This window comes from Naegleria fowleri, assembly GCF_008403515.1.
Source record: "Naegleria fowleri strain ATCC 30894 chromosome Unknown tig6, whole genome shotgun sequence".
In the NCBI taxonomy this organism is placed as follows: domain Eukaryota; phylum Heterolobosea; class Eutetramitea; order Acrasida; family Naegleriidae; genus Naegleria; species Naegleria fowleri.
In genome coordinates this window covers 25,062-52,648 of record NW_025407938.1, presented here as the reverse complement: position 1 = coordinate 52,648, position 27,587 = coordinate 25,062, and the positions used below count along the sequence as shown (strand labels likewise).

General features: G+C 37.1%; 14 protein-coding genes across 14 annotated transcripts; 5 read left to right on the top strand and 9 right to left on the bottom strand.

Moving 5' to 3' along the window:
- Positions 1–192: 192 nt before the first annotated feature.
- On the bottom strand, positions 193–1,182 carry FDP41_010278 (uncharacterized protein; the record flags this gene model as incomplete). Its single annotated transcript, XM_044700558.1, has 1 exon — positions 193–1,182. One exon carries the CDS (start codon positions 1,180–1,182, stop codon positions 193–195), a length of 990 nt encoding a protein of 329 aa, XP_044567926.1.
- Positions 1,183–1,700: 518 nt separating this feature from the next.
- On the bottom strand, positions 1,701–3,494 carry FDP41_010277 (uncharacterized protein; the record flags this gene model as incomplete). The annotated part of the gene is made up of 1 exon (XM_044700557.1): positions 1,701–3,494. One exon carries the CDS (start codon positions 3,492–3,494, stop codon positions 1,701–1,703), a length of 1,794 nt encoding a protein of 597 aa, XP_044567925.1.
- A 1,264-nt stretch (positions 3,495–4,758) lies between these two features.
- On the bottom strand, positions 4,759–5,676 carry FDP41_010276 (uncharacterized protein; the record flags this gene model as incomplete). Its single annotated transcript, XM_044700556.1, has 2 exons — positions 4,759–5,252; positions 5,325–5,676. The coding sequence occupies 2 exons, from the start codon at positions 5,674–5,676 to the stop codon at positions 4,759–4,761; spliced, it is 846 nt and encodes a 281-aa protein (XP_044567924.1).
- A 163-nt stretch (positions 5,677–5,839) lies between these two features.
- FDP41_010275 (uncharacterized protein) lies at positions 5,840–7,560 on the bottom strand (the record flags this gene model as incomplete). Its single annotated transcript, XM_044700555.1, has 2 exons — positions 5,840–7,072; positions 7,204–7,560. 2 exons carry the CDS (start codon positions 7,558–7,560, stop codon positions 5,840–5,842), a joined length of 1,590 nt encoding a protein of 529 aa, XP_044567923.1.
- An 856-nt stretch (positions 7,561–8,416) lies between these two features.
- FDP41_010274 (uncharacterized protein) lies at positions 8,417–9,428 on the bottom strand (the record flags this gene model as incomplete). Its single annotated transcript, XM_044700554.1, has 3 exons — positions 8,417–8,712; positions 8,785–9,109; positions 9,177–9,428. 3 exons carry the CDS (start codon positions 9,426–9,428, stop codon positions 8,417–8,419), a joined length of 873 nt encoding a protein of 290 aa, XP_044567922.1.
- Positions 9,429–10,027: 599 nt separating this feature from the next.
- On the bottom strand, positions 10,028–10,834 carry FDP41_010273 (uncharacterized protein; the record flags this gene model as incomplete). The annotated part of the gene is made up of 1 exon (XM_044700553.1): positions 10,028–10,834. The coding sequence occupies one exon, from the start codon at positions 10,832–10,834 to the stop codon at positions 10,028–10,030; it is 807 nt and encodes a 268-aa protein (XP_044567921.1).
- Positions 10,835–11,225: 391 nt separating this feature from the next.
- On the top strand, positions 11,226–13,084 carry FDP41_010272 (uncharacterized protein; the record flags this gene model as incomplete). Its single annotated transcript, XM_044700552.1, has 3 exons — positions 11,226–11,689; positions 11,761–12,138; positions 12,268–13,084. The coding sequence occupies 3 exons, from the start codon at positions 11,226–11,228 to the stop codon at positions 13,082–13,084; spliced, it is 1,659 nt and encodes a 552-aa protein (XP_044567920.1).
- A 313-nt stretch (positions 13,085–13,397) lies between these two features.
- FDP41_010271 (uncharacterized protein) lies at positions 13,398–14,831 on the top strand (the record flags this gene model as incomplete). Its single annotated transcript, XM_044700551.1, has 1 exon — positions 13,398–14,831. One exon carries the CDS (start codon positions 13,398–13,400, stop codon positions 14,829–14,831), a length of 1,434 nt encoding a protein of 477 aa, XP_044567919.1.
- Positions 14,832–14,965: 134 nt separating this feature from the next.
- FDP41_010270 (uncharacterized protein) lies at positions 14,966–16,798 on the bottom strand (the record flags this gene model as incomplete). Its single annotated transcript, XM_044700550.1, has 1 exon — positions 14,966–16,798. One exon carries the CDS (start codon positions 16,796–16,798, stop codon positions 14,966–14,968), a length of 1,833 nt encoding a protein of 610 aa, XP_044567918.1.
- A 280-nt stretch (positions 16,799–17,078) lies between these two features.
- Positions 17,079–18,893, top strand: FDP41_010269 (uncharacterized protein; the record flags this gene model as incomplete). Its single annotated transcript, XM_044700548.1, has 1 exon — positions 17,079–18,893. The coding sequence occupies one exon, from the start codon at positions 17,079–17,081 to the stop codon at positions 18,891–18,893; it is 1,815 nt and encodes a 604-aa protein (XP_044567917.1).
- A 370-nt stretch (positions 18,894–19,263) lies between these two features.
- FDP41_010268 (uncharacterized protein) lies at positions 19,264–20,112 on the bottom strand (the record flags this gene model as incomplete). Its single annotated transcript, XM_044700547.1, has 1 exon — positions 19,264–20,112. The coding sequence occupies one exon, from the start codon at positions 20,110–20,112 to the stop codon at positions 19,264–19,266; it is 849 nt and encodes a 282-aa protein (XP_044567916.1).
- A 910-nt stretch (positions 20,113–21,022) lies between these two features.
- Positions 21,023–21,532, top strand: FDP41_010267 (uncharacterized protein; the record flags this gene model as incomplete). Its single annotated transcript, XM_044700546.1, has 1 exon — positions 21,023–21,532. One exon carries the CDS (start codon positions 21,023–21,025, stop codon positions 21,530–21,532), a length of 510 nt encoding a protein of 169 aa, XP_044567915.1.
- Positions 21,533–21,973: 441 nt separating this feature from the next.
- On the bottom strand, positions 21,974–22,660 carry FDP41_010266 (uncharacterized protein; the record flags this gene model as incomplete). Its single annotated transcript, XM_044700545.1, has 1 exon — positions 21,974–22,660. The coding sequence occupies one exon, from the start codon at positions 22,658–22,660 to the stop codon at positions 21,974–21,976; it is 687 nt and encodes a 228-aa protein (XP_044567914.1).
- A 1,066-nt stretch (positions 22,661–23,726) lies between these two features.
- FDP41_010265 (uncharacterized protein) lies at positions 23,727–27,561 on the top strand (the record flags this gene model as incomplete). Its single annotated transcript, XM_044700544.1, has 4 exons — positions 23,727–23,864; positions 23,989–24,012; positions 24,370–24,877; positions 25,121–27,561. 4 exons carry the CDS (start codon positions 23,727–23,729, stop codon positions 27,559–27,561), a joined length of 3,111 nt encoding a protein of 1,036 aa, XP_044567913.1.
- Positions 27,562–27,587: the final 26 nt, after the last annotated feature.

Here is a 27,587-nt window from a genome sequence, read left to right as displayed (position 1 = left end):
GAACAAGTAACAAAATTCAACGAGTTATGTCAAGAGTTTGTTGGACTCACTCGTTTTTATTAAACTTCATGACAATGTTCAAAACTGAATTTGAAAAGTTATACTCGTGCCACACACTCACGCTCTCTTTCATTCTCGACGAAAGCAAAACTTTTCAAAATTGTGTGTGCACTTGCGAGAAATCATTCTCTCTTAATAGTATCTGTCAAATTTTCTGTGTTTTTTCACCTTTCGATGCTTTCTCTTACAAATCTTCTTTCTCTTAGCACAGACTTTCTTTTGAGCAAACTTCTTGCAAATTCTTCTTCCTTTGGTGAATTTGAATTTCTTACAAATTCTTCTTCCCTTGGATCTCTTGATACATTTCTTGAAATGCTTTCTATGAATACATTTGGATGGGAATCTCTTCTTTCTGGCACAGAATTTTCTCTTCTTGAATTGACAACATCTCTTCACAATCTTGTGATGCTTACAGAAACGCTTTTTAGCAAATTTTGCGCAGAATTTCTTACACTTGTGTTTGATACACTTGGTGAAGCGTTTGTGCTTTTTACAGAATTTACGAGTTCGATGTTTGATACATTTCTTCTTATGACCAATGACACGGCATTTACGAATAAATCTGCACTTTCTTGGAGCATATGAATCGACATACTTGTCACATCTCTTCTTCTTGAAACATTTCTTAATTGGGAATTTCTTGAACTTCTTGCAAGTGGTCTTCTTACCCCAAACAACACATTTCTTAAACTTCTTATGTCTTGCACAGAATCTCTTCTTTCCAAACTTCTTACAGAATTTACGGAATCCATAAGAATCGCAAATCTTGTTTGTTTGATGTTTGGCACAGAATTTTCTAAATTTGAATTTGACACATTTGACACATGGCTTGCTGTATTTATCGCATTTGGAGAACTTCTTGTGCTTCAAACAACGTCCTTTTCCAACAATGGCATACTTGTCACAGAATCTTTTACGACCAACGACTTTGTGTTTGATACATTTTCCACGGACGTATTTGTGAAGGACACACTTTTTACGACAATGTCTTTTAGGTTTGTAAGGATCAGGGCGATAGGGATCTGGACGGTAAGGATCTGGACGATAAGAATCTGATCCTGCAACGTAGACTGCTGCAAAAAGCAGTAAGGCGAAGAGTAAGACAACTGACAGTTTGTTCATCTTGTTTTTTTTTGTTGATGGCAAGTTCGAGTGGAATTGTAGGATCTTTTATAGGGTTTTGATAGTCATGTGGGATTGAAGGATTCACATAAAGATTTCATCTTTTTGTGTGTATTATCCTTTGAAAATGTTTGAGACTATTCCCTTAATTTGGCCAAATTAGGAATGACAAGTGAAGTGGAGAGACGAGTTTGAGGAAGAGAAAATGAAAGAGAAATTCCTTAAAGAAGTTTCAAAGATCTTTGGTGTTTTTCTCAATTGAACTTGGAGAGAATCAGAATGTAGTAGATCAAATTGTCCAGTTAGTAAGCTCTGTAGAAGTTGCATTTGGTATATTGATTCCATGTCAATAATCACTCCTTTCTCGGATTCAATTATTATTAAAACTTGGTGAGGAGATATTTTAGTTTCATCGATCATATGCCTTGAAAAAGAAGCAAGTTTCTCAACACATTCAAACATGTGTCAGATCTAGATTGATGATGAAAATTTCATCTGTGTGAACATCATTATTTCGATTAGTTTTTTATTGAAAAAATGTTGGAATTCTCGAAAAAGCTTGTCTTGTTTAACAGTTCCAAAACATTTTGTTTTTTTGAATTTTCAATGTCCAAGCTTACTATTGGGAACAATGCCTCAATACATCGAACGTATGAGGATCCATCTTCATCACATGGAGGTGATGTACTCACAGGCGAGCGTGTGTTGTGTGAAAACTTAGAGTTCATTATTCCAAATGTGATTGGCAATGAAAGAGTGTTACTACTTGCACTTGATCGATTACTTTTCGTAGTAGTAGTGGTAGCAGAAGGTAGATCTGAACAACTGGCACTTAAAGAGACAGCTCGTGGCAAGGGAGAGTCATCATCATCATCATTGACAGGTGACACATGAGCTAAAGATAAGGCAGCTACATGCAATGGTGTATTACCATCCTTATCTTTACATTCTAAATAATCTTCCCGAGAGGTATAATGTTTCGATTTTGTGGATATATCAATTATCGTCGATTCGTTGTGAACCATCAGCATGAACGTTTTCAACACTTCATCTGCTCCGTATTTACAAGCTGTGTGAAATGGAGTTTGTCCATTCTTGTCACATTGTTTGAGCATGTTTAAATAGAGTTCTCGATTGAGGAAGAGAGCCATGATTCGTACCACATCTGCACAGTTATGGACACAGGCAAGATGAAATAAATTCTTAGAGTGATGATCAACGTGTTTGTTGACGAGTGACAGTTCTGACAAGTCGTACAGTGACAATAGTTGGATAAGCATTGAAAAGAGATGCTTCTTTCGGAGCTGTGAGTTTTCGCTTAGTCTTGAAAAATCCTTGACCAAAAGCATTAGTGGAGTTAAACCATTTTCATCTTTGGCATAGATATAAATTTTGGATGCAGCTTCTAAATGTTCCTTTGTGATAAGTGACAGTCCTGTCACATCACAATTTTCAACCACCATATGCAACAATGTCCGTGAATTACTTCTTCTCGAATTCACCAAATTGGGACAATAGTTCAGCAATGCAGAGACCACATGATAGTGTTTATGCTTCATGGCTAAATGAATAGGAGTATTTCCAAAAGCATCTTTAGAGTCTAATTGAACTTGTTGACATGACTGTTTTTGGCTGCCAATTCCTTCTGACATTGAATTCTCTCCTTTCATGAGCAGAAGCATGACACATTCCAATGAACCATTCGAAGCTGCGTAATGCATGGGTGTGGATTGTGAATGATCCTTCACACATCGATTCACATCATTTCTCTGTAATAAGAGACTCACCATTTGAGGTCGATTAAGGGAACAAGCTTTATGGAGAGCGGTCGCTCCATACGATTGTTCGTCACCGCTTTCTAAATTGTAAGGTAAATAATTTGGTGAATGATGTGTGACGTTTGAGTGTAGACCTGAATTCGAGAGGTGGACACGTTGCAGAATTTTGTGATTTTCATAATCTCCCCATTCGAGGAGTGCTTTCACCACATTTTCATCGCCAAATTGGATTGCTTTGAATAGAAGTTGTGACCATTCTTTTGGTGTGAAATGCAGGGTATTTACTCGATGTGTTGATTGATGAAGGATGTGTGAAAAAATTTCTTTGGTTGTGGAATCCATCATGGATGTTATGGACACCAGGCCTGAATTTGGATGTACGGAGCCCGTCATGGTGCAAGTTGTCATGGATGGACACGACGTTGTTGTTATTGGTGATGATGATGATTTTGATAGAGTGGAAGTATTCAAATTGTTATTGTTGTTGTTGTTGATTCGTAACAAGACGGTACAAGGTATCGACAAGGAGGTCATTACGTTGTTGATATAAAAGAAGAGGAAGAAGGATTAACAAGCTCTATCGTGCTGGCGCGGTGGTGGTGGTCGTGGTGGTGACAGAATTGATGTGAGAAGGGAATTGACACGATTCTCAGGAGTGTTTTTTTTGAAAAGTTTTTGCACGACAACAACAAAGAATATAAACGTTACTAACAAAGGGACTTTAACACACAATGACGAAAAAGACGAAATAGATACGTTATTAGGTATTTGCGGCAAGTAGTAGTAAGGCACGAAAGTCTAATTATGTTTCCGTCGGAAAAAAGATGCAAACTTTTTCATTCAGAGTGCTTTTTTGGTAGAATTCTAATTATCGAAGAAGAGAAAGTATTTGGAAATTATTGATTGCGTGCTTATGTGCAAATACAGGGTGGAATTGAGAGAGTTCCATTCAATTATGACATGCAAAAAAATAGATCAGTTCAATCGACAACAAGTTTGATCCAAGACATCCAAACTAATGACTTACACTGTGCAAATGTCAACGATCAAGAGAGATGTGTTTTTTTTTTAATCCTTCGATGAGGGTGGAAATATGAAAGCCATGGACACAGCACTTTAATTCTCGAAATGTTTACCTTTTTCCCAAAAACCAAATGGAAAGGATTAGGAAATGAGCATTCCTCAAATTTATTCTGCTCTACTCACACGTATGGCCGTATTTAAACATGTGTTTCTTACGTCATCTGAATTGGTTGGTCGAAGGTCTTTTTTCTACGTATTTAACGCTTCCATTTTTGGAAATTTGCTGATGTTGTCTAGAGAGATGACCATTTTTGCGAGATAAGGTTGAAAGAAAATGATGATTAGTGATGGGTCTCAAACTCAGTCGACGTCATCATCTTAGAAATATAAGTTCTTTTCGCCAACCAGTCTATTGTGTTCCATGAAGCAAAATGCTTAACAACCATTACCATTACAAAAGCTCACGACAGACCCTTGTTCTGTAATTAGTGGCTCCTCCACATGAAATCCAACACTGTGTGTGGGCATTGAGGCATCGAAGGAACAATGGAGACTTGAAATAGGCATCATTACCATAATTATTTTATACCTTTTTTGAAGAGTGTCTCAAGAAATGAAGGAAGCGATTCTCTATTTCCGTTGTCCATGTTATGCAATTTATCATATCGTATGATCAATAAACGTGTCTCTGTTGGTAGTACTACACAAAAATGTGTTGTTTCAGCAATTCACTTGTTAGTTATAACTACAAAAAAGGGTTTCAACAATCCACTCGTTAAAAATCAAACATGTAAGGCTTGGCAACAATCTTTTGTTTCTTACTAAGCGTTGAAGCTGCATTAACAAACATTCGATCAGTCTGTTCTTCATAGTGATGACCTCTTGTGCAATGATTATGGCCAAAGCAATGAATTTTTAAATTCTCAAAATATTCAGAGTCAAGCATTTCTGTTAATTGAGGAGATCCTCTTGAAAGATCATTGTGTGCAATGTCAAGTCCATTCTTGCAAGGAGGAAAATGAGTCAGTAAAATGTCAATATCTTTTGGTATTTGAAATGATGTCTTTCTAAGTGTGTCTCGCATCAATGGTGGAAACCTCCATGATGCTCTAAATCTACTACCAAAAATTTTAATCTTTTCCTTATTGTGATCTAATATCGTGACATGTTCATCGAGTAAAAGATGATAACTTGATTTTACCTTCTTTTCTTTGAAAAACTTTTTAAATCTAACATTTACGACAATATCTGGAGCCCACTCATGATTCCCTAATGGTCCGATTAATAGTTTTAACACGAATACCAATTTTGATCTAATCTCAACATGAATTCTCTACTCACCCACAATCATAATGATATATTTAAACTTTCCATCACATTTATCTAATAAATATTGAAAAAACGTGTCCACTTCCGCTTTGGTTCCCTTATTCGTAAAATCACCACAATGAATCAAAACATCGCCCGTATATTGATGCACTTCAACCATATCGTGAAGTAAATGCGTATCGGAAATAACTACAAATCGCAAAGGCTTTGCTTTTGGATTTTTTCGTTGTGGGACTTGAATTTCGCAACAGGCTAATCGTTCCGATGTGATTGCTACATTACTACTGTCTTCATCATCATCACCAGTGTAATCATTATTAATTACAACCATGTCTCTCTTTTTATTGGAAGTGTTTTGAATCATTTTTTTTAATTTAAAATATTAATTCGTTGTAATCAAGATCAAAGTGCTATTTTGTTTATTTTCTGAATTTCGTCTTTGGTTTGGGAGATGATCTTGATACCCTGGAAGAAGAAAATCGAGAAGACGTTTTAATGACTCCTCCTTTTCCACCTCGATTCATTCTTTAACCATTTGAAGAAGTCTTTGAATTGGTGGTTCTTCTTCTTGCAGAGGAATTGGAACGGTTTTTGAGGGAAGAATTATTATTGATTCTTCTTCGATTCACTTGATTATTTCGTCCTCGCAACGGTTGTTGTGATGATGGTGATGTTCTTCTATTATTCAACGATCTTTGTGGTCTTCCACCATTGTTCCTTGTTCCATTTCTTCTTTTATTTCCATTTCGTCTGATCTGACCCAATGATCTTCTGTTATTTCCGCGATATCGTGAGGACTGAGTACCTTTGGATCTTCTTCTTTGTGGTTGAGAGTGATTTCTAGTACTTGCTCGTTGTTGTTGTTGTGAATTAAATCCTGATCGTGAGTTTCGATGATTTCTTGACGGTTGTGTTGAAGATGTAATTGGCATGGCATTTTGCTGATCTTGCTGGTTATTATTTCGATTCATTAAACCATCTTTGAAATTTCTCATTTGACCTTTGAAATCTTCCCATTGACCTTGAACACGTTCTACGCGACTCTTAATCTTGTTGAATTGGTTCAATGCATGTTCTGGATTTTGTTTTATCATGTTCATAATCTCTCGACGATTTTTCACAGCATTGATGGCCATCTTCAAAGCAGATCTTGCCTTTGCCAAAGCACCAGATGGAAGTTTAATTTTACTCACCATACCCAATGCTTTCAAACCTCCTTTCAAACTCATGGCACTTGTCACAACGTTGAGTGCATTATTCACATTTTGAAATGTTTTCGATTTTACAATTGGTGCAATCTTTTGAGCAATTTTGTCTTCGAATGGTTTGAGTATTTGAGTGACGAATTGATCCATCTTTTGTCCGGATCGTTGCGCCAAAGAAGCTGCTTTTGAGAAACCCAACTGACTCAACTTTTGAGCAACAGGACCGGCTAAGAATTGCGAAGCTTTTGAAAGTGAATCTGAATAAGTTCCAATGCCGTTGACAGCATTCATGGCAAAGGAGACAGCTTTTAGAGCCATAGGAAGGAAGAGAGTTTGAGCTCCACCTTCTTGTTGTTGTAATTGTTGATCAGAAGATGAAATTCCTGATTGTTGTTGTTCTTGTTGTTTCATGGATTGGAAATCTTTCAAAGTGGATTTCAAAATGTCTGCACCTGGATGCTCAGATTTCAATGTGAAATCTCTGACAATCGCCAATAATTGTTGTTTGAGAGCAGAGGCTTCTTGTGGAGCATTTGCTGGAATGGATTGAGCGATCTTTGAGAATAGTTGGAAATCGAGGATACGAAATCAATTGTTGAAGATTCATCGTTGTAGACAATTCCCAAGTTCGATATTATTGGTTGAACTCGTTGAACATAAATGTCCATATGCATGTTAACACTTACTTGATTCACTTGTTCAGCAAATTGAATATATTGTGTAGCGATGAGTTGTTCGTCTTGAGGCGTCATCACCTTTTTAAATTTTGAAACAATTTGTTGGGTGTCAGAATCCACTCGAAGCTTCTTTGAAGATGAGGAGGACGATTGAAGTGAATCCATATTAATAATGACATGATAGGCATCTTTGGTGTCTCTCACTTCAACTCCAAATGGTTTAAAAGCCTTCACCATCATGATCATCTTTGACAACACACATGCCACAACCACTATCATTAAGATTATTTTAGCATGCTCCACATTCTTTGAAAAGAAAAACGTTGAGCCAAACACTCTTCTTCCACCTCGTTGTTGTTGGGACATGAAGGAGATGGTGTTTGTCAGGGAAACGAAGTTTTGTTTTTTTGTAATGAGCCTCAAGTCAAGATTGACATGGAAATACTCTTGTTGGTTCTTTTTGAACATCTTAATCATCATGCTCATTCTAAAAGAAGAAGACTCAATGCTCGCTGTCACCGTCATTTTTCTCATTGTGAACATTGCGCTCCGTTTACGTGTCGTGTTCCGCTTATGATTTGGCAAATGTGATGAATCAAAGATTGAATTTCTAGGTGGTGAATCAGAACTATAACATGTTCGTCGTTTCTTCCATTCGAGTTGTTTCTTGCTTGTTCAACAAGAAAATGCTTTATCTTCTTTTCAGATAGCAAGGCAGGGTTTCAATCTTCTAACAGATGTTTAATTGCGTCATCCATAATCAGGAAGAGATTATAATAAAATATAACACGAGCATTTGATAAATTCATTCAAAGACCCATTTGGGGCAACAAATCATTCAAAAGCAAATCTTTTATCAATGGTGCAAGTCAAAATTCAGCTTCACATACCATTCTTCCTCTTGACTTCCATGTTGTTCACAAGAACAACACTGGTCTTATTGTTTCATGGTGATAAAGATTTGCACTGTCACCTTGTGAGAGACAGTTTGTGGTTTTTGTTGTGAATTCACTTCCTCATTCTCATTGTTGTTGGGCGAATCTCTGAAGGTGTTGTTTGATCTTGTGTTTGAAGATTGTTGTGTTGGAGCGAGACGAAAGTGCCTTCTTGTTCTTTTCGCATTTGAGATTGAAGAACTGGTGTCGTCACTCTTGGACATGATTCCATCTTTCAGCTCGATAAGTTTGTCCTTAAAATTATTCCAATCTCCACTTAATTGATTCTATTGTTTTTGGAACTTTTTGAATCGCTTCAGAGCTTTGAGTGGATTCTTTCTGATCATTTTCATTATTTGCTTACTATTTTTCACAACCTTTGTCAACTCCTTTAAGGTCTTTCGAACATTTTTCAATGTTCCCAATTTGATTTTCTTCACCATTCCCAATGCCTTGAGACCTCCTTTCAAACTCAACGCAGCTGAAACCACTTCTAAAGATCGACGAGCGGTTTGAAATGTTTTTGATTTCACAACTGGTGCGATTTTTCTAGCAATTTTCTCCTCGAATGGTTTGAGTTTTTCTGTTGTGTATTAGTCAATTTTGTGTCCATAACGTTGTGCCAATGAAGCAGCTTTTTTGAATTCCCATTTACGAAGCTTGTTGGCGACAGGACCTTCCAAGAATTTCGACGCTTTAGAAAGAGAGTCTGAATAGGTTCCGATTTTATCTGCAACGTTCATGGCAAACGAGACTGCTTTGATGGCTGCTGGAAGGCCTAACGTTTGAGCACCTCCTTCATTGTTGTTATTTTGTACTTGTTGAGAAGACGCCACTTTCTTGAAATCGTTCAAAGTTGACTTCAGCATGTCAACACCTGGATGTTCAGATTTCAATGTGAAATCTCTGACAATCGCTAAAAGTTGTTGTTTGAGAGCAGAGGCATCGGGAGAAGCATCTTCTGGAATTGAATCATATAACTATAAGAGTGTAAGTTTAGCAAAATCGGCTTCTTATCTGAACCAATGGCAGGTTGGTGCCACTTACCTTCTTCACGTTTTCAGCGAAGGTGATGTATTTTTGGGCAATCTTTTTTTCATCCTGCTTGGTGAGTACATATTTGAATTTCGAAATGACTTTTCGAGTGGTCGAGTCGACATGCAGGGGCTGCCCTTCAATTCTTTGTGGGTGATCGTCATTGTTGAGATTTATGGTCACATGGTAAGCATCTTGGTCGTTCCTCACATTCACCACATGTTTGTCTGCTCTTGCCGCAACACATGAAATCAATGTTGTCATCGTTGTGAAGATGCAGAGGCAAACAAGAGCGGAAAGGGACCACCAAAATGTGAATGGTTGATTTCTTCTGTTGTTTGAAATGTTGGCGAGTGGAAATAAAGATGTTTGCCGGACTATGTTGGGCTGGTTTTTTTTGATGCTGGTCAGTATTGTGGAATGGTATACTAAACCGGTGTAATCCTGCGTGTCATCTCTCGTCGGTAAATCACCACAAATATGGAATTCAATATCAAGCAAGAGTTCAAAAGAATGAAAGGTTTGTCACTGACAGGCCAGCAAAAGTAATCTAGGAGAATTCCTTCAGGAGTTGTTTTGTGATTCTGCTCCGAACTCGGTCGCTCAGTTGCGCAGAACATTGTTTCTGTGAACTTGAAGGCATTATCTTTTTAAATTTGTTTGGAAACAGGTCTTACCATTTCGTGAGTTCGACTCGAGACTTCACGAATGTGCCACGTCCTGCATTCTTTGCAATAATAGATTGAATGTCACTATTGGAAACGTCCACAACATGATCATGAAATAGTCATGCATTGATGAAATTTGTAATGTTCATTTTGTTTCCAAAGCAAATTTACAAAAAATCGTATCTACGATTAATTCTAAGGAAAATAAATATGGTGAGTTCTCATGTAAGATTCAACTTCAGGATAAACCCATTGTGAAATGGTCTCGCCTGCTTTTGCCTTCTTTCTTACCAAGGTTGAGCTGCATTCATCCTCCATGGTGGTATCAATCCAATAAATGTGTTCTGTTTTCTTGTAGGATGATTGTTTGGAAGCGGCCGATTTGGAATGCGAGGGTCGATTCAAAATTGCAGCTCCACATTTCAAAAGTGTTGGAAATGACAGCACGTATGGACACTTTTCAAGATGATCACTCCCACAAATGTAAATAACTTGAATATTCTCGTTTGGAAATTGTTGTTCCAAATATTCCCTCAACGTGTATGTAATATCAGGAAAATCAATAAATTCACGACACACAGCAGATTCCCATCGATCCACACATAAAAAGTCATCCACCGAATCCTCTCCGTGTATTTCTTTCAACTTTCTCGTTTCTGCTTCAATCGATAATTTACAAATTTCCAAACGAGCCTCTGTTTCAATATAATCCTCTCCCAATTTTGATGAAACATATTGTCCATGCGATGGCGATATAAAAGCTCCCACTACCAACATGTTATGGGAACTCTCGAGAGCCTTCTTGATGATATGAAAGGTTTCAATATGCATCCGATGGCATGGATTATAGGATCCCGTACTCAACAAGACACATCGTTGAATATGACTCGGAACGCTTGTTCTGTACTTGCTGAGAAGGTTCGTAATCTTTTCAATGGGTGTACTTTGGTGCGTGCGAGCAGGAAATATGTTCATGGAAGAGTCCGAGTGTTGTTTCGACATTTTTTGATGAACTTGAGCTGCCCGCATATGGCCGAGTGGTTTTTCTGGAACTGTGGCAGCCAACTGGTCCAGCGTTCGAATCCCAGGTATTGCTGCTGTTATCGTGAGCAGTTTAAACACCTTTACTTCCGGGGTGCCTGCTAGGAAGTCACTACGTATCTTACGTTCGGCTTGTAAATAATGTACATAAAACCATCGAACAACGATTATCATCGAATAAACCCATCCCTGAATTTTTTGATGAACTTGAGACGAAATTAAGATCTGATAGAGTCTCGTTCCTTTGAATCAACCACAGGATGAAAAATTCAAAAAGCAACTTTTAGAGTGAAGATTTTGAACAACAAAGACACAATATTTGAATTTTAAATCAATTATATTAATCAAAAAAATGATGACAAGCAATCCTGGTGAGGCCGACATTTTCATCCGAAACGAGAATGATGATGAACCGGAACAGAAGAAAAGGAAACATGAAATATCGGAAGTAGAAGAGGAAAGGGGATTGGATTTGCTTGAACGTTCAACAAATATTGTTTCTGAAGAGAATGATTCATCTTCATCGGCAGCTACAACTGGATTGCAATTCAGCACTGTTACCGAACAAGACTCGAGTACCACTGCCATGGATGTATCATCTTCCGAAACGGCCGTGCAGATGATTAATGTATTAAAGTATAATTTTGGAGATGGAAGAATTCAGGCACGAATGGTATTGAGGACTGGGAAAGGTGAATTTGGCTTCACAAATGAGAGTCGGAAAATTCCAATTTATACCAAGGGAGTGAGATGGTCTCCTGATGGACTTTGTTTATTGACGAATAGTAATGACAATAGAATTCGATTATTTGAGCTGTAAGTGTGAGAAAATGTCAAGAAAATATTTAAATTGAATTGAATTTTTATTAACAATTTGAAAACAACAGACCACAACAGTTCATTTCAAAAATTAATATGAACGTAACAAGTGAAAATATTGATACTACTCAGAACACGTCGTTGAGCGAATCCTCATTAAATATTCAAGAAGATAGCTCTTCGACCACTGTTGTAAACGAATCTTGGAGGCCATGCTTAACTGTGAGAGAAGGAGGATGCATCAATGATTTCTGTTGGCATCCATGTATGAATTCTTCCACGGGAATTAATTGCAATTTTTTAACAGCAAGCACCAAGCAGCCTGTTCATATGTGGGATGCGTTCAATGGATCTCTTCTAAACAGTTTTCTAGTGAAGGACCACATGGGCGAAGTTGATAACATTATTTCTGTTTCATATAATGGAATTTTGTCGCTAGGTAGCAAGTAGGTTTTTTTCTGCAGTGTTTCGTCAGGTTCATTAATTATTCGACATGGATGTCATAATTTACTTTTATTAATATTGCTCTTGTCACCTCAAATATTGAAAAATTTGACACACCACAACATATTTAGAATCTATTGTGGTCTCAACCAGAGAATTTGCGTATTTGATGCTCAGGCTGGAAGTTCCTCAATCTATACTGAAATTTATGCCGTCGAAAAGAATATTATTCGAGGAAAATCAAAGAAGCGTGCCAAACGTTTTGGTCAGACCGGTATCATCTCTTGTTTTGCATTCAGTCCTGTAATGGAATCCATGTATGCAGCAGGATGTTATAACAACACTATTGGAATTTATGATCAAGACGATAATGTCGTTCAGCATATTATTCAATGCGAATATGGATCTGGTGTGAATCATCTTCAATTTTCATCTAACGGCAATTATTTGTTCCAATCTTCGAGAAAAGATCACAGAATTGTTTGTTGGGACTTGAGAAACTTATTTGAGCCAGTCAAATACTTTGAATTTTCGAGAAATGCGAATACCAACCAGAAAATCAATTTTGATCTCGATGCTTTGACCCAATTTGCAATTGCTGGAACATGTGACGGTAAAATTAAGATATTCGATCTGGAGTCACAAGGAAAGGAAATTGCTGAATTGGAGAGTGACACTCTTTCAAAAACCATGATGAACGGTATTAACTTTCATCCATATTTACCGTATATAGCATGTTGTACTGGAGAGAGAACCTACCCTACAAAGTATTCTTCCTATGATAGTGACAGTAGTAGTTGTGATGACGATGAAGAAATTGGAAAGAGTCAAACATCTTCGTTAACCTCTCAAGACGCTAAGACAGTTGCTCTAGAAGAAAACTATGTTGCTTTGTGGGAAGTGTCTCCACACTCCTATGTTATCTGTACGTCAACAGTCGTTGAGTGAGGCAACTATCCATCTGCTTGTCAGAGAAAATTTAGTGACCAATGAGTGAATGGCCTAGAATATCATGATGTTTAAATCAAATGAGTGGTGAATTACTTGTGTGATCATGACAACCACAAAGTTGCAAACATTTTCCATGAGGTGAAAAATTCGAATCGTATAGTCGGTTCTCAATATTTTGATGCACATAGCTTATAGATCTTCCACAAACCATGTCAATAAATGTTTCGAGCGCAAATCAAAAACTTGGATCAGACTGTATTAACATGGCTTATTACAATTCGCTCAACAAAAAAATGCAAACAAGCTGACCATGCAAGCCACCTTCCCTTCTGCAAACACCCGAACCTATCATGATTTAAAACACGAACGCCATCGCCTACGACAAGAAAATCGAAGAAAATTCCTCGATTATTTAATTGTACAACGCTTTTTAAATTCCGATTCAAGCCTAAATATCCATTCCGATTTTCCATTCATTGGTCATGATGATGAAACACAACTCTCCAAAAGTACGGACCACAATATTATCTCGGAACAACATCTTTCCATTCAAAAGAAAAAACATGAATTCTTGATGAGATGGCTTTATTTACGAGTGGTGCAAAGGCTTGAAGAGCGAAAACGAAATTTAATGATTGCCAAATTACAAAAGCTCTTTCAAATGCAATTGGCCTATCATTTAAAATCCAGTTCACGGAGACTCAAAAAGATGATTCAAAGTATTCCGTGCGAATTTGTATTGATATTTTGGAAAAAATTGGAATTTTGTGTGAGACATGTGAAGAAAACTTTGAGATCCAAAGAAAACATGAATACTAATAATGGAAAAGAGAGGGAACGAATTTGGCGTACGAGTAATGAAAACATTGCACAACAACATCAAAAAGTTGCCATATCTACTGCTCCTCTTCATGAATCATCTACTCACCACACTGCAAGTGAAGATTTCATGTTAATTTATTCAACAAAATTCGAGGACCCAAGAGACGGATTTTTTGGAATTTCTAATTCAACAGAAACCATTAACCAAGTAGAGCCACAATATTCACATCCAACAACAATCAAGCCACGCCTTGGAAAAATTCTAGTTCTCACTCGTTGGGATGGCATTGATTTATTACCTCAAAATTTTCTTCACTTCTTTACTGAGCTCTCACATCAATACTCGCCAGAGAGGCGAGTTAAGGCTCTCTATATGATTTCTCAAAGTGAGCAATCACAAAAGAAGGAAATCATTAAGCTTCATGATATAATTAATACTTTCAAAAATAACGCTTCACTCCTGAATATTATGGAGAGAAAATTAATTACATGGACTGGAAACAATGACTATTGTTCATTGTACGTTACTTGTTGCCACTTTATGAAAAATTTATTGGCTGGCTCCTGTCTTCGTTTGGGAGTGAGAGGCGTACGAGAGAGAAAGGAGCAACAGTTGTATGAAGCTCTCGAGTTTGCATCCGTGGAAGTTCAAAGACATGTCATTTCCATGAAAAAAGCTGACGAAAATTTTGATGGAAATATTACAATGGAAATGATGCAACTCTCCTCTCAACAACTCTTGAAAGATTATGACGGACAATATCACACACTGTTTCACTTGTTGAGGCCTTTTATTTTTGAAATGCACAAAATTGCTACGATACGATGGTTTTTGAAAAGGTTACTCAAGGTCAAGAAGCAAACACGTTTAAATCAAATTGTTAATGAATATTATTCGAGGTTGTCATGGTTGGATTTATGAAGGAATTGTTGCAGTTCATAATTATTAGTATTGACAATTTTGAGAAATGTATTTCATGAAATTAGTTTGTACAGAAAGATGTTATCTAGAAAGTTCAATAATTTAATGAGTTCAAAAACGGATTTCATGTAACATCACCACATCAAATCCTTTTTACGAGTATTGTTCAAACGTTTTTCAAAATTGTCAATTTCATCCAGCGGATTCCCTCCACTCTTCTCAGTAACTACTATTTTGTCACACCTCTTATCCAGTTCATCCAGTACAGGTGCCTTCTTTTGAAAAGAAAATCTCCTTCCAGAACTGAGACGTGCACTGTTCGCTCTTGAAATGGTGGGTGTTGGCGTTAGCATGTCTGGTGTATTCCGCAGACCACTGGAGGCCTCTGGTGTCATGAGCCTCAAAAACTTCATATGGGCATTTCGATCATTTGTTGAAATTCTGCTGCCCGTACTGTACCCTCCAACTGAGACATTATCAGCAAATTGCTTTTTCTTAGTTTTGGTTAAATCAATTTTTGGAATATCGACTGAGGGCCTTTCATAATCTAGAGGATCATACAATTCAGCATTCTCCCACTCCTCGATCTCTTCATTGAGAGCATCGTCAAGTTTGTCATCATTACACAACTGTTGCAGCTGCGAAAGAGCTCTTGGATCGCTCACGACCACTCGTTTCAAAAAGTTCTGCTGACGTTGTGCCTTAAATGCCTTACGTATTTGATTCACTTTAAGTTTTTTTGTGAGAAAATCCATGTGTTCTTGCTCGACTCGATCTCTTATTTGCTCCTCCAAAGCAATTTCCTCTATATCCTTATTTAATTGGATGACTTGCTGGTCCCTCCATGTGAATTCCTTTCTCGAGGCAAAATATGTTTGGAAATGTTTCTTGATGAGTGGGTAAACTCTCTGAAAGCTTACTTTCAAAGCAATGTATTCTTTTTTTTCCTTTTCAGTTTCCTCTTTCCCTCGGTCTTTTAGGTAATGATATTCACAAACCAAATTATACAAGAGATCATTCAACTGTTGCTCTTTAAAGGTTTTCTCCTCCTCACATTCCATCAAATCATGGGGAGGAACTTTACCCTCTTTCAAATATTTGACATGGGTGGCACTCGAAGGTCGTTTGGCAGAGCTGGGTCGAGATGGTCGGCTGGCGACAAAGCTATCGATACATCTTGAAGGAATTACATTTGCCAAATATTGAGAATTTGAACTGATGACGGTACGTGACACAGAGACTGGGACGCTCGCAACTGAGGTTGCACCACCTCCCATTCTACAACTGGGTGCCGAGCCGGGTCTTCTCATCGAGGCTGCAGCTGTCGATTGAAAACTGGTGTTCAGACATGATGCACTTGTCTCATTTTCCTTATCCCAATAGCACGAAGAACTCCTTCGAGGTGGTGACGAAGGACTTTTCGATTCTCTTTTTGTGTACGAAATGGGTTTCATGGGAACCAAACTTCTTCGCTTCTTTTTCAAAATGTCCAACCGATTGAGCTCTTCTAACAAGAGCCTTATATTGTATTTTTCGTCATCGGGATCACATTGTTCAATGACTCTTCCAACAGTGTCCGCAGCGTGAAGCATGTCATTTGTGATACTTTCATGATTATTTGAAAATTTTGATTTTTTCTGGACATCCCGATACTTTTTAAGCATACTCGATTGGGAATCAGTTACTGATGGCGGAGAAGGTTGCTTAAACACTCCTCCTCGAATTATTGGTTTTGATGTTGGAGAATTCATTGCTTGATCATTCCGATATGGTTGTTCTACGTTTGTTGTACTTGCCACGGAATGGCAATTTATTTGTTGCTGTTGTTTCTGTGTTTGATAAATAATTGGAGTAATAACTCCATAATTACTCTTCTTTGGAGATGAATTCCGAAGCAAGACTCTTGCGTGTTCCTCTCGAGCTTTTGCCTCCACCAGTTCTTTCTGATGTTTAAATAGAGAATACATTTTTTTTAAATTTGCGTTACAGTTTAAAAATGGCGGGAAAGTTTGAAGGTGTCGATCAATAGAGGACCAGAGTTTGAATTTCTCTCTCTGACAAGTCTCCGAAGCATACTCATCAACAAATGAACAAGTAGTGTTGGAAGCTTGTTCTCGCAACATTGAAGCACTGGTATTTGCATCACCAGAGTGATGTCAATTTATACAACACCCTGACCGTTGAAAATCTTTATGTTTCAACAACAAGTGTTTTGTATAACCACTATATTTTGAAAAGATCAAAAAAATGTTTGGCATGGGATCGATTCTGTCAACATTGTTTTCTATCTCATCCACTTTTTGGTCATTCCTTCGTTCCAATCGAATGGTACTTCCCTACAACAAATCCTTCCGACTCTTTGTGGTTGCCATTGTCGTGATTTTATTGTTGTATTTTTCAATGTTTTATTACAAAACTCACAGACGAAAATTATTTGAAATTAATCGCCTTCACGATCGTCGTCACACTCTTCGAAATATTTATTTCGGAAATTATCAATGCAATCGATACAGTCACATTGGACAAACAAATTTAATTCCATTTGGTTACGAATATGAATATACACCAAAAGATACCATGATGGCCTCCTGTAAAATTGAAAATTTATGTTTGAGTGAGAATGGTGACTTTGTCCTCTTTCAATCACATGATCGAATTTTAAATGATTTAAATCAATTAAATGTTAAACCATGGGTCTACGTGCAAGGATCTACCGTAGAGAGCGATCGAGGAAATTTCTATATTAAAAACTTGAATGGAGATTTAGTATTTGAGGAAAGCAATGGAAATGCATACGCAAAAGCTTTTGTGAGAATTTTAAAGAAAAAGCAAAATCAATGTGACACGAATAATGTCATGTGTTTGTCACAAGTGGAAGAACAAGTAGAATTAGTGCCTATTTCACTATCATCTAATTTTACCTTTTTTGAAAAATCAGTGTTTGCCTTACAACGATTTGCTGCTGGAAATGTTGGTCATATTTTCTCAGAATCTTTGGCCATGATTGTTGGGCACATGTTAAATTTTCATACACATGATTCAGATGCTTCTCCATTTGAAAATCATATTTTATTTTTGGATGACATATTTGACGTGAGTGGAGATAATTGGAGAGGTGCCTACAAATATGATCCAGCAAAGGCAGAATATTATTCCTTGTCAACAGCAAAACTTTTATCAAATCATTCAGTATTGCAACTATGCAAGAGAGAGGGTGTTTGGAAAATTGAGAAAGCTCCATGTCGATCAGAAGTTTCTTCTCAATTCAATTCGCCCATTCCCACATTCATGAATGGATCCAACTTGTCGAACTTAACTCTCCAGTCATGTTTTTCAAACATTTATTTGGGTCACACTCTCAGCAATTTGGTATTGAATCCCTATGGAAAGGAAGGACTTTTTATGAAATTAAGGGAACTTGTTTACAAAAATTTGAATTTATTTCCGTTCGATGCAAAATACACCAAACAGCAAAAACAGAAAAAACTTGCTAAATATTTACTTGAAAAAGATATAATTATTGCCATTAATAGAAAAGACATCAAAGGTCGTCATGGTCAAGCACTTTCCAATGCTGATGAATTGAAAGATTATTTTCAACAAGAATTACCCAAAAATCCTCTCATTCAACAATTCATTCGACCAACACCACATTCGAACGTTCGAAAACTCAGAATTGAAACTCTAGATTTAGGAAGTTTTGCAAGCATTTCTGAACAAATCAAGTACTTTTCAGATGTGGATGTTTATATTTCTGATCCAGGAAGTGCCGCTTATTATTCTCTCTTTTTAAGAGAAGACACTTCTGCAATGATTGCACCAACCTGCAAACGATTCAGAAGAGACATTTTGTGTCAACCTTCACATGGTCGATTGGTATTATCTTCTCTTCCACATGTTCAAGTATTGGATATTTTAGAATTGAATGGTGGAACGGGACAATGCAGATTTCGACCAGCTCTTCAAGCTCAAAGAAATTGTGATTTTGTTTCACCAAAGGAAGTGTTGTTGCATTCAGTGTTGAAGGCGTTGAGAAAAAGATATCGACTACTCATGACATGATTTTTTTAATTGCCTTAAATGAAAATGGATCAACAACAGCTCGGTCTTCATTATATGTTAGTGAGGAAACTACGAAAGGGACAAGTTAGATGACTCAAGGATCTATTGGATGTGATTGCTGATGAACGTTGATGAAGAGCTCATTATGTCCAATCGATGTATTAGTAGAACAAGTGGAAAATTGTTACTTTAAGGAGGTCTGTATTTATTCCGACCAATTCGATCATTAAATAAGGTGAAAAGGCCTCTAGAATAGTCGTTTCGTTTATTGCGATTGAGTTATTAATTCCCTGTAAATGAAAGCCTGTGAAAAATGTAAATGAAAACCACTTTATAAATTATGGAAGGTACATGTATTTTTAAAAATTGATTAATTTAATAATTCTTGGATAGAAAATATATACGATCGAACCACGTTTGGAGATGACGATTTTTTAGGCTTTGATATGGAGTCTATACTATCTGACGTCTGACAGCTCTCGGATGTTTGGCTCTTTGATGACGAATCGACTTGGATGACAGATGAGTCATTGCTTTTTGGGCTCAATGACTCTTGGTGAACGTAAGAACCAGCCACAAGTGCTGAAGGATGCAAATTTTCAATGTTGTTGGTTTTGTCGTTAAACACATGAAGTTGCTGTGCTTGAGAAATGTTACATGCTTGTTGATGTGTTGAACAGCTGACAGTTGTGGTGGTTGGGAGGATCTTGGGTTGGGAATTCAAATTCAAAACTTGCTCATAGCTTTGTATCGAGGTCTTTCTCTTTCGAGGTGTTGAGCCTATCGAGTGATGATTCTGCACAACGAGTCGTTGATCATGGGAAATGCCAGTTGTCATCGTTTGGGAGACATCGATAAAGCTTAACGTTTTTGGAGAATTGGCTTTGTTCTTCATCTTGTTTGGTTTTGAAATTTTAGGTTGGAATTGTTGTGGTGCTGAAGAATGTTTCGTTGTTGCTCTCAACGCAGAATCACTCGATAATTTCGATGACATGGCACTTGTCATTTTCTGTAAATCTGTACAAGAGGATTGTTTACCTTTTGATATCGAAAAGGATGGTGATGATTCCTTCCAATAAAAGAAAGCAGCAGGTGTTGTATTGTTCACATTCGTTTGTTTCGGTTTCATAGATGGATAATTGCGAGAATGAAAATTGCACGTAATGTCAAATTGCATTATACCTCCACAACTACTGACAGCTTCTGTTTGTTGAGTCATGATGAGCTTTTGGTTTCCAGAGTTGGAAGTGCTTACGAATTGAACGACACTGTATTTCATTTTGAAGAGTTTGCTTTGGTTTTGACAAGTGGCAGATGGTGTTGTTGTTTTTTTAATGACATGACTCTCACACACTAATTGATCGAAAAATTATTTTGGGTGAGTGTGCGTCATCACGAGCTTTGACTTTTCTCTTTTCATGTGCGTATACACAAAACGTTCGAAAAGGATATTTCTTATTTTGAGAATCATGATTTGTTTTTGAGGTCAACTGTCAAATTAAGGGTAAAAGGCGAACACATATTTAGATCGACTCGCCATTTATTGAACAATGTTTTCATTTGGAAACTAGGTTCGTCTAAAAGCTTCAGATGACGCATCTCGTTCACGTTTTGTGTGTCTGATGACGTTTGGCGTTTGTTATCTTTACCATGATTCACCATCAGCTGAGAGATTCAACAATCTTGATCAACACACAATAAATTGATTCGATGAAACAAACGGGAGAGTGAGAAGTAATCGCTGTTATATGTTTTCCTTTTTTGTTTTTAAAGTCATCTCATGGAAAAAGAGGAGTGTTTCCAAATGTATGAGTACAATGTACTCAAATTATTCATGAATCATCATCGGGAAGAAGGTAGATTCCTTTTTAATTGAAATAAATATATTCAAGCTTTACGGTATGGTTGCATGTCCACAACCATCCGTCATGGTCAATAAATCCCCCATCAAATGCCAAAATCTCATTTTCCGCCATTTTTTATCGTTACATTTTTTTAAAAAAAAACTTCACAAAAAGAATGACACCTTCACCCAACGCCACTCATCACCACACTTCTTCGTCTTCTTCCTTCAACACCACTCATCCACCAAGAAGAAAGTACTTTTCGATCCTCACACCAGATCTTCAATGGTCTCTGCCTTGCAATTTCATTCCGTCCGACAAGTGGCCAAAGCTTTCCATTGCTCTCCAAGTACAGTTCATTATTGGAAAAAGAAGCGACAACAACAAGAACGTGAGGAACAAGAACACACTGCCATCACTGTCACCACTCAAGAAGAAGATTATGAAGAATCAAATCATTCCAATCCTTTGAATTCTTTTCACCATTGTGGTCGAGGAGGTTTACGAAAATTTAAATACAGCACTGAACAGGTGATTCAAGCCGTTCGTGTGATGATTCAAATGTCAAAAGCCAAACCTCATGCGACTCTTGCTGAATATGTGAATGAGTTGAAAAAGAATGGATTTGAATATAGTCGAACGTGGGTGAGTCGAGTTCAAAAACATTTACAACAAGTTCATTGTTCGATATTGGAGACGAATGATGAAAATGATGATTATCAACATGAGAATGAGGAGACTGAAATGAATGAACCAGCATCCACAAGAAATGGAAGGAAGAAATCAACAAGATAAAATTCGTGAGTTGATGAATGAACAATTATTCGAATTGAAAATTGAACTTGTCGAATTGAAGAAAGAACAATTGGAATTGAAGAGGAAAGTCAATGAAATTCAAGAACATTAATCAATGATTTATAATTTTTTTCAGAGTGTTAGAAATGTTCAATGCGATGGGAGAAGATTTTCAAAAATTTAAATTCAAATCCTCATTGTAAATTTTCATCACTAATTTAATTGGAATTTTCCAAATTCAACAGAGATCGAGTTTTAGAAATCAACACCGTAAAAGCAACTAAGAAACGACGCGTGAATTAATTTTGTATTTTTTGCATCTTTCCAAAACGAGATTGCGTTTGAGGATCCCCATTTTTGAGAATCTCAAATGGAGTTCCACACACAGAGACAAACAAGTGATGGATGGCAAGTGACAATCAGCAGTTTTACATTCTGAATTCATTGTTGATTTTGCTGATTTATTAAAGGAAAGCAAGACAAGTAAATCGATCTTGGTTGTGTAACATTTGAAACCATGATAAATATTTCTCGATCTTCCTTCACAAAACTCTCAAAATGAAACAATGATTTGACACTTGTCAGTTTTTGCATTAAAATTGGGGTTGAAATAATTTCTTGTGCAATCCTTTCCTTGTCTTCGTTGGTCATTTGGATAGACTTTTTACCTTCGAGAGCTTCCTTGGATTGAAGCAAGCTTTCAAAGAATTGAGTCACTACTTGTTTGGTTTGTTGTAAGAACAGTGTATTGGGTTGAGTGACATTTGGCATTTGATGGGGAGAGGGATGAGTGTGCGGACTAGTCGATGACATGATATTCGAAAGAATTGATGGTGTGGATGATGTTGGTACTGGATAAGAATGTTGTGGTGGCAAAGAATGGTCATCTTCCTCTTCTTCTTGATGATTCATTTCATAATGCATTTTCCTTCGCAATTGATTCACTCGAATTCGTTTCCGAATCGAACTCTGAGTTTTTGGTCGTTCCTGTCTTGGTGTCACACGATTCAACAAGCAGGAAGCAAACGATCGTCGTCGTCGTGGTCGTCCATGTCTCTCAAAACTTTGTGAAGAAATTTCTTCATCATATTGATGATGAAAATTGGATAAAGTCGAAGATGCAATCATTTCGAAGTGAAAAATTTGAAAGAATAAACGACAAGAAGGTTCTCTTTACTCTCGTGAGGAGCAGTGTGGTGGTTTTGTTTTTTTGATTTTGGACTTGTTGGATAAGAGACAAATAAGGTCGAACGTCACTCGGTTTTTGCCCGCTTTTTAGAGTTCGGAGACAACCAATTTAAATTCAAAGCCAAATTTGTATAATGCGATTACATTTGCGCGCATCAAGTTACAGAATCTGAGAGAAACCATTCTTGTATCAACATGATTTAATCGAGAGGAATGGATGATGATCTTTTTTGTAATAATCAACTCCAAATACTCTTAAATGAGAAGAAAACGTTGTTGTGAAAGAGAGATGGAGGATAATTGGGATTCTCGAAATATTTCGATAATTGTATTAAATATGTGGAAGATGGAGGGGAGGTTTGGGGAGTTGTGTTGTATAAGCAACATTTGACATTATTACTCATTCAACAATATGCATTTTGCGAAATGAAATTTTGAACTATTGACAGATGGCGTTCCTGCGCAGGAAGTGGATATTCACAGATTCATCTCTTTGACAACCCATGTGGTTGAAAATCTTTAACTCTTTTGAATTCCTTCTTTAGTCCATCCTTTAAGGGATTTAATTCCTCGAACAAATTCCCATTACGTTCATCGACGAAGAGTTTCTTCACAACCTTAACACGCAAATGCACAAATCTGACTTTTGAAATTTCATTAATTTTTGAATAAATTCAATCACGCGAAAAGACAAAAACGAAGATCCGAACATTTCCTCATTCCGTCATCATTATTGTATTATATTTTTCTGCAAGTTCTTGAAAATGTTGAAGAACCCTTCATGTGAAATATTTTGTTGTGACGTTCGCGCATTTGGACTCTCCTTTCACCTCTTGCACTGGAAGAATTGATCACAAACCCAACAGCAACCACAACAACTGGAATGGGTTCCATTTGAGGCAATCGACACCTTCAGCAGGCAACTCGTTAAAAAATATTGTTGTGAACTGTCTCTCTCGCTGTCACTTTTCATTTTTCAAAAGCGAAAGGCGCCTTGCACAAAAAAATGTCTCAATCTTTCTTGCCTCCTTCCAAAGAACATATGCAAATGAGAGTCTGCCCTCGATTCAGACCCTTTCTTAAAACCGATGAAGAATGTAGGAATGGAGAAGATAAACCAAAAACAAGTGTTGCGTTTCATAAGGTAGGTCGAAAAGTATTTGAAAATTCACAAACACACTCACCATCTCTCTCTATGAATCACAACAACAAACATATTCCGTGACAATTGTTCATTCATCATACTCATCATTTGATCATTCGAATAGAATGGAAAAAACTTTCTCATCAAGGTTGGTTGAATTCGGATTTTAATGTTTCAAACACATTCACGACAACGGAAATTTTGTTGATTTTTGGACTTGACATTCGGATCAATAACAATTCGTTCTTTCGTTGTTATGGTTAATGACACAACCGTGTGGAATGTCTTGATGATGAACAATTTGTGATCCATCCATCAATCATGGAATCATCGGTGATTGAACAATCAATTGCGAATGTCAACAACAACAACAACAACAATGGCACGTTCATACTCATTGTGTCCGATGGACACCTTGTCACAATGTGTTGTGGGTACCACCATGATCATGGATGTGCGTCTCACTAAATTTGAAACATCATTTGTGGTTTGGATACATAAATAGAATGGTCTTTCTGAACCATTAGAGTTTTCATTTGACAAATTTCTCAAGTCAACTGCCACACAAGAAGAAACTTTCAGCTCGACTTATGGACATGAGGTTCTACAGCGAGTGCTTGATGGATTTAATTGCACAATCTTTTCGTATGGAGCTCAGGATACAGGAAAATCATTTACCTTATTTGGAAAGTCAGTGGTGGCTGCCAATCATCATGCTGGATTTGCAGTCCGTTTAACAAGAGCTTTATTTGATTACATTGTTCACAAATCACCTCCTGAAATTGAATTTTCAGTTTCATTGACAGCATTTGAAACACACGGAAATGAAAATGGTGACACCATCATGACCGATTTATTGATTGGAGAAAATGAAAAAAGATCTTCACATTTGGAAGTTTTGGTCAATGATGAAACGAATACAGTAGAAGTGACAGGTCTTCATGAAGAATTTGTCACGAGTGAGAATGAATTTTTCCAAATTGTGAATAAGGCACTCGAAAAAGCCGCGAGAGGTAAGTCGAGAGTTGTGTGTGTTTCTAGTGGTTGATTATATGTTGATACTGGAACCAATGTCTTGCCGTTGATGGTTTCATGGATATGGCCATCACCCACAAATATGGTAATTGACAATTCCGAACACTGACATCTCATCGAAATGCATCATGTTCATGATTCATCACTAATCTCATCACTCCTTGATTCGTATCGCAATACCCAATTGAATGCTCTTCTTCTTGATCATTACACAACACCAGAGCCCTCAACGGTCTTTATCGAAATTAAGGTCTTGCAAAGTGATCCAGCAACCAAGATCACAAAAGAATCTCGTGTCACAATCATTGACTTTGATTCGGAGTCACCCTCTGATGAACACCGAAAAATCCACAAAGATGGATGTTACACATTACGACAAATGGTGGAAGCCATTCATGCTGAAACAGATGATTTTGATTACTTTGCAACAACGCTTCGTTGTTTGCTCTTTTCACGTATTTTTGTGAATTCCATTTGTTATGCATTCATTACCTTGTCACCCTCAGCCATTAGCTCCGTAATTACCAAGTACACCATTCCAAGTTTAAAATTGGCTTCAAAACTTTATGAATTATCGAGTGAAGTGTCTCCCAATTTGATTCGAATCGATGACGAGGAACGTAAGAAAGCATTGGAACAAAGTAAGAATGAAGAGAATCAACCTTCCACAACAACTTCACCTAACCAAGCACCTGAAACTCCTTCCACACCTCGTGAATCCATTGTTCTCGAAGAGACAGAACAGTACAAAAAGTTACTTGCAGAACGAAATTCACTTCAAGACGATGTCTCAGCTCTCAAAATTCAAGTTGAAACTCTCAAAGCACAATTGTCCAAAGAGGATGAAAAGAATAGTCAAGCAAGAAAACAACTTGTTCAACTGGAAAATGCACTCAATGAAACGACCAAGCAACTCAAAGAGGTTTCTCTGTTGAAAGATTCACTTCAAAAAGAGAAGGAAAAATTCCAAGAAATTCTAGCACAATCTCATCAAGAAATTCAAACACTAAAACAACAATTAATTGAAGAAGAATCCAAAAGAGAAGAAATGGGTGACAAAATTGCAGAAGTTGAAGATTTGAAAAAGACCATTCAAAAACTTCAAACTCAACTTTCGAGCTCTAGTTCTGAGTCTCCAGTATTCACACAAAAAAAGGAAGAAACCAATTTGGAGGCTCTCTCTGTTGCAAGAACTCAATACGATGAAATGAAACAAATGTATTATGAGCTTCTTGATAAGGTCGATGAATTGGAAAAGAAAAATATTGAATTGGAAGAAGAGAAAATTGCGACTGAATCGAAAACCATTCCATTGGACGATCCTTCGAACACTCTCATTGAAAAACTCAAAAACAAGAACAGAATCTTGATGGAACAATTGAATGCATCAAAACGAGAAAATATCAAAACTCGTGAAAAGTCATCAGAAAGTATTCTCAAGAGTTTGGATGTCAAATTAGACGAACTGAAAAACATTGTCAATCAATACAAGGAGACAGCTCAAAAACAACTTTTAGCAACCATGTCCTCTTATGAAGAGACTTCACAACAAGATAAAGCCACTATTCAAAAATTGAAATTGAACATCACAGATCTCACCAACAAACTCAACACTGCCAGAAAGAAGAACACTGAAATGGAAATTTCCAGAATGAAATGGCAAGAAGGTGAGAAGTATGCCAAACAAAGAGTGGTCACACTTGAAAAGGAATTAGAAGAGTTGAAGGTTAAATCCAACGAAAAAGAAAAACTTCTTTCCGATGAACTTGAAAAACTCAAAGTTGAAGTGGTTACTGCCAAAGATACTGAAATTCTCACACTCAAAGATGAAATTTCAAGAATGGAGAAGGAAAATGGAGAATTGACTTACAAGTTGAAGAAAGCAAAGGTCAATCGAAAGAAAACAGTTGTTGCATTGCAACAAGCTCAAGAACAGCACGCACTTTTATTATTGCAAGAAAAGGAAAGAAACGAAACTCTGGAGCGTGAAATTAAATTCCTCAAGAAGTATACAGGTGTGAAAATGGATACATTCTCAAAGAAGAATGACGACTCTGTGACACAACCTAAAAAGTTGAACACTATTTTAACAGCATCTTCTCGACAAAAAGAATTGCTTGCTAAACGTCTCTCTGTGACCATCAGCAAGACACAGTCGCAACAAATAAGCGCCTTACAACAGCAACTCAGCTTGATGAATCCATTGGGATCCAATTCACCAAGAGGTAACAATAATGACTTGAGAGGTACACCAATTTCTCGTGAAAATTCAAAAACTTCCATAGTCAGTACAGAGGAAGAAGAATACGATGCCAAATCACCTCGATATAAGAAATTGAGCTCTTCTACAAGTAACTTGAATGAAGTACAGGGATATCTTGAAAAACGATCTCCCAAACTTAATCTTTACAAACGAAGATATTTCAGACTGGATGGAAGCTTTTTATTTTATTATGTGGATGATGTTGAGACAAAGCCAGTAGGATCGATTGATCTCAAAACAGCCACCATTGAAATGTCTCCAGAAAAGAGTGGAAAGAAGAGATTTGTATTTAAAGTGGAAATTCCAGCAAAACCATATTATCTCTCTTGCACCACTGCAGAGGAACGAGAAATGTGGTACAGTGCCATTAGCAATATTATTAAAATTTCTAAAAACTAGATGTACAGATAAAATAAACAGGCCAT